At 40.5% G+C, this 6,000-nt stretch overlaps 1 protein-coding gene across 1 annotated transcript in view; it reads left to right on the top strand.

The window, feature by feature from the left end:
- The first annotated feature begins 4,243 nt into the window (after positions 1–4,243).
- The window catches only part of LOC111655934 (adenylate cyclase type 2-like), a 67,171-nt gene continuing 65,414 nt past the window's right edge, over positions 4,244–6,000 (top strand). Inside the window, exon 1 of the mRNA XM_087174291.1 lies at positions 4,244–4,798. Coding sequence (XP_087030417.1) covers positions 4,259–4,798 — 540 coding nt within the window. The 5' untranslated portion in view covers positions 4,244–4,258. The remainder of the gene's footprint in view (positions 4,799–6,000) is intronic.

Raw genomic sequence — 6,000 nt, 5'->3', positions numbered from 1 at the left:
GGCATGGGAGAAAGATAAGTAGGTGAAAGAGAGGGCACAATGATGTGCGAGGGGTGATGAAGATGAGAGAAAGAGAGAAACAACATGGTCCAGGAAAGGGTAGATAGGGTAGATTTTTCTTTTAACTTCATCATTACCACTCACATAATGTTGAACATACCCTGCTCAGAAAGAATAGCTGTTTTCAAAGCTATTTGCTGTGTTACACTTTACCTTCCTACTCTGATGGACACATAATACAGAGCTTTGATTTTGGAAAACATTTGTCTTCATTTCTAAATTGGTCATAAAATCTACAAAATGAATGCTCATACTAATTAAATCATATTAGATGAAGCTTTAATGATCCCTTTGGGGAAATTGGTTCTTTGCAGGAATAGAGAAAAGGATATAGATAAGTCCAGATAAGGCCAATACAGACTGTGAAAGATAACAAGATAATTACAACAGAATGCATTGAGATAACAAATAGTTAATTGATTGAGTTGGAGGTTTTTACAGATCTGCAGTGAACAGAAGAGATTTTGCCACTCAAAGGCTTGTGTGGTGGACTTCGGCCACCATCTTAATTCAGTGTAGGTGAAAGAAGTTAATTTTGCATCCATTCATTTTTCTCCAGTTTCAATTGTTTTCAGCTGTCTTGCTTTCATCAGGGTGGTAGCCTTCAAAGGATTGTAGAATTTAAGGATGGGGGTTGATGGCATTCTATCAAGTGTGCATCCTTTCAAATCCCTTATATTTTTTTAAGTAGTAAAAGAAATACTATTCTGTTTTTGCTCAGCGCAGTAACAAAACAAATTGTTTTATGTTACAAAAGATATCACCTCATATTTAAGAATCTATCCTCTTTTTATACCTTAAAAAACACTAATAGGAACTACACCACGGACATTCTGTTGTGCTGAAGGGTTGTAGGGCTTTGACCACATATTTCCTCACTGCTCTGTGACATTCATTAACTCTTTCTTCACTCAGGTTACCTTTTGCTGCATTTGCTCCTCACTGTGGTCTATGCTGCAGCTACCGAAGACCTAGAAGCTTAAGTAACAAGACAAGAGACAAGGTCAAAAACCAGTATATGGCTGGACTGTGTCGTATTTGCGTTCTGCCTAGTGTCAGCCTGTTTCAGCCCTTCTGTTTGCTGCTCTCCTGCTCTCTGTGCTCATATAAAGTATTTTAATACAGCCGAAATCCCACTAAAGTTGTTCCTGTTTACACGTTTTTCTGTTTATGTTGTCAGGCAACAGAACAAGCTTGAAATAGTGACTGAAACGTGGCCCATTAAGACTGCAAGTCAACTTCCAAGCCCATTTCCAAGCTGCAGCTCTACTGCTAAAATCCTGATTTTATAACCATGACATTGTCTGACAAAATCACCATACACATAAATTAAAGTCAAAGACTGTGATTTTCCAATACAAGTTCCAATACACTGAGCCTCATCTCAATTAAACTACTACTACTACTTTCATTACATGTATCATTGTTACTAAAGGAGGCAGGGGAATAACTAAATGTAAACATAAGACACACAGAGCTGAGAGAGGGAGGGAAAGGGAGAGAAGTCATCAGTAATGAGGCTTCAATGAGTTGGAAGTAAATAAAGGCTAAACTATTGTGGATCCCAGATGGAGGCTGTGAGCTGTGTGAGAGACAAAATAAGAAATATAGTCTATCTTGGGGTGGGTGCCCCCATGGTTCAACTGGTGGAATGCGTGCCATTTGGGCTTAGTCCTTGCCCCAGCGACTCACGTTTGACTCTAGCCTGTGGCCCTTTGCTGCATCTCATTCTCTAATTTATGTGTTTGGTGATTTTGCCAGACGATGTCGCAGTTATAAAATCAGGATTTGACCATAGACGGTCTAGCCATATACTAGGTTTTGACTTAGTCTTGTTTTTTCTCTCACACAATGCACTTCCTGTGTATGGATAAGAAGCTGCTGCTCAGCCTTTCTGCTGCTCACTGAACAAAGTAGACACAGAGAGGGTAGTAATGGCAAGTCTCTTCTAAGTAGCCTAGGTGTGGCCAAAAAGTCGCTAGATTTGTTGCTATACGAGCTAATCGAAACTGTTTGCACCAATTCATTTTGGAAGAGCATTGGCCAATGCAAAAACTCCAACTCAGTCACGAGGCATTTGGCTAACCAATGGTGGAACTATGATCAGTCAACTCTATCACTCAGTCAGTGAGTGACTGAGTCTGTCAGTCATTCATGGACAGTCATTATTATAGGGCTTGCCCTGCTGCTGTGGTCCAGCTAAGTAATTAAAGGGGACTGCAAATTCGGTTAATCTAGTGACAAAGGTACCATGTTTTTAATACTGCTCCTTCATGCCAAATCATTTTGAAAGACTACAGACCAATGGGGAAACTCCAAGAGTCGACCAGCCGACCAATGGTGTAACTTGATCACTCTGATGTCTGATAGACATTTGCATTTTTAGGGTTGTTGTGGTCCAGCCAAAAACAACACAGCCAAAATAATATTAATTCTACTTCATCCAGTGAATATCAATAAATAAACTGATGTTTTCTGTGCACAATGCACTCAACATTACCTGAAGGGGAACTTGTTGTTGCACTGCTTCAGGTCATAGAATCTGAAGTTATCAAAAATCCTTTCTTACCATAACATGTTATATTACATTTTGCAGTTTTATTGACTGTGAAACATATAAGCTGGTGCCCGCAGTGTCCTAAAGAGGCAAAATAGACCAACTGAACAGAGAATGTGAATACAACATAAAATAAAGGATTCATTTCCTACGGAATCTAGTTATTTTACCTCCTTGGAACCGGATCCCATGAGGAACCAGTTATTGGTTACTAATCCCTAGTAGAATCTGACAACAAAGATTTGTACTTTTGACCTATACTAATTTGAAGACAGTGGCTAAATTTTAGTTATTTGAATAATGTTTTGGAAGTAGTCACAGACCTTAAAGAATTATGGGATAAAATTTATGGGATATTTAATAGGATAGGAGAGCCAGCTGATGCCAAGGTGGCATTGCAATAGCATAACAGAACAAACACATGCTCTGCCCCTCATCCTGGTACAAACACAGACAATGGATCTGTGTTGACAGCATGTAAGTGACTGTCCACCCACTTAATTACATTAATGAAGGTTGCAAAATAAATGTACTGGCCTAGAAGGAGCTCAAACACACAAGTGACAACTCTAACAAGCCTTTAAATATTCTTTATCGATATTAATTTGCACAATTATAATATATTGCTTTGTGGACTTATCGGTAATTTTTCAGCAACATAAACTCAGCACCTAAATGAGGTAGTTCATGTATGTGTGTGTGTTTGTGTTTTCAGGTGTGTGCATACAATATTTGAGCAAATCCAATGTCTGTGTCCCTTTTTTATGCCTCTGCGCCGGTTGCAGCCATATTGTCTTCGGGTTGTCTAGTCGTCCGTCTGTACGTCACATTCTCGTGGATGTGATATCTCAGTAACGTCTTGACGGAACTTCGTCAAATTTGGCGCAAATATCCACTTTGACTCAAGGATGAACTGCTTAGATTTTGGTGGTCAAAGGTCAAGGTTGCAATGTTTTGGCCATAACTCACAAATGTATAGATTAATTATGACTTAACTCAAATATATATAAGAATAAAATTAAGTGTTAACATTTTATATCCAGTTGGTCAAAGGTCAACTTCACTGTGACATAATGTTCTGCAAAAGAACTTGTGGCCATTGTTCAGTGCTGTAGCTCTCTTTTTGTACATCTGCTACCAGTTCACCTTCAAGTTGTCATAGCTATTTTGACAAATCTTCAGGCAGATTACAATCCAACTGTTGGGGAGAGAGCAGGAGGGAGGGAATCGGATGATTGAAAAACGTGTGATGTAGTTTCTCAGTTCTTAAAATCATCTTCTCTGAGATTGAGATGCAAACTTGAGTGCTGTGATTGAGCTCAAGCTCAATCACTGTTTTTTTCCCTAACCTCTGTGTTACAGTTTCTCAGGTCAAATAATTACATGGCATTAATATCACATAATGCATACTGCCTAAATGTCAGTCCAGTAATTTCTCCACTTTTATTTTTTTCTCATACTCGCCGACTTCTCCCTGCTGCTGCACCTTCTTTTTCTTCCTCCCCTCCCCCTTAGCCCTCGCTCCCTCCCCTTTTCCCTTCACTTCCCTCCCACTTTTCTCTCTCACTCTAAAGAGCACTCAGTCTCTGCACTCCCCTTCATTTCCCGCTTCAACATGTTGGCAGGAGGAGAAAGAAGAGGATGCTGCGCTCTACCCTTGGTGTGTTCTTGCCACCTCTCCGGCCAGCACATGCTGCCTCTGACTCAGACTCAGCCTCAGCTTTCAGTTGTCTCCGCCTGAAGGACTTCAGAGAGGAGGTGGAGGAGGAACCAGAGGATACGCTGGACATCAGGAGCTCTCACACTAGGGTCCCCAACAGGAACAACAACAGCAGGAGAGTGGAACAGAGCAACTGCTCCTCATCTGTGGTGGAAACTACTAATACCTCAGCAGTGACCACCTCCTCTGGTTTCCCTCCCTCCTCTTCCTCCTTTTCGACTCCAAGATCCATGTGGCAAGAGGCAATAAGGAGGAAGCGTTATCTCCTGGACCGGGCAGGGGAGTCTGGTGAAGGGGATAAGGGAGGAGGAGGAGGTCAAGAGAAGAGGAACAGGTCCCCGGACTGGCTGTATGAGTCCTACTATTGTATGAGCCAGCAGCATCCACTGATTGTGTTTCTGCTCCTCATAGTGATGGGAGCCTGCCTGGCTCTGCTGACTGTCTTCTTTGCTTCAGGACTGGTAAGCTGCTCATTCACAATATGCACACACACATGCATTATGCAAATTAAAGAAGTACAAAAAACATCCAAGACCATACAAACATATGGCATTATACTCCAGCAAGATATATTGCATGCCGACACGTGTTGTGTGTCTGCAACGATATGTGTAGAAAAATTCACATCAAATGTAAGCTCTGTAAACAGCGTGGACAGGAATATGTAGGCACGTGGGTGCGCACACACACACACAAACACACACACTGCAGGCTCTCACACATTCTACATATATGTACGCTCAGACACAGACACACTCAAGCCACTGCCTTGTCAATACATGGGCTCCCCTCTCTCATAGACTCACACATAAAAACGTGCTTGTGCAACACCTATATGCATGCACACTCTCACAGCATGCTGTCCTCATCGCAGCACTAATGTGAAGAGAAGGGTGAGATAAAAGTGAGGGGGGAATAAGGGGCTTAGTTATTGTCTGAGCTCATGGTTGACTGAACTACAGAAAGGAGATCTGTTTCCCTCTGTCACTATTTTGACAGGATTATCTTTGCTTTAAAAGCCTGAAAAATTCAATGCAGTGAATTCAAGGTACTCTGTAAAATAAAAAGACATTCTGAGTTAAAAATTTTGTAAATAAGCATTTTGTCTGATAAGGATTTTACTATCGACAACCTATCTGATTATATGTATCTAAACATTGATGATATAATAACACAATCTAATGGTTGATTTTTAAAGGATGTTCTAATATAGCCTTGTAAGAACTTAATTACATTTTTGCATTAAGAGAGTGCCTCTCCCATTCTGTGTCTGCTGAGTCTGCTATTAAGAAGGGTTTAGTCTAAAACCCACTGAAAGAGACGGAGTGAGACAGAGAGAACACTAACGGGCACAAATCATCACACTGCATCCCACAATACTCATCAGAATGTGATTAATTAATAGGAACATTTATGTATTGCAGCAAAACCTACAAAACTGAATGAAAACAGAATACTTAAGTTATCTTGCATGGAAAAGTTGTTTAGATGATGAGTAACATCAGTGATTGGAGAGCCAGCCATTCCATTTCCGTGCAATCAAAACAATCATTCAAGACAAAACACAATCACTAAATGCCTAATTAGTCAACAAATGAAATCCCTTATCAAAAAGATTAGAAGAGACAACAGGCTTTGGAAGAATCATATTAAATCTGGCAAC

This window comes from Seriola lalandi, unplaced genomic scaffold, assembly GCF_002814215.2.
Source record: "Seriola lalandi dorsalis isolate HSWRI2012SDOR001 ecotype SW California unplaced genomic scaffold, Sedor1 jcf7180002054336, whole genome shotgun sequence".
Lineage (NCBI taxonomy): Eukaryota > Metazoa > Chordata > Actinopteri > Carangiformes > Carangidae > Seriola > Seriola lalandi.
This window is presented reverse-complemented; position numbering and strand designations above follow the sequence as displayed.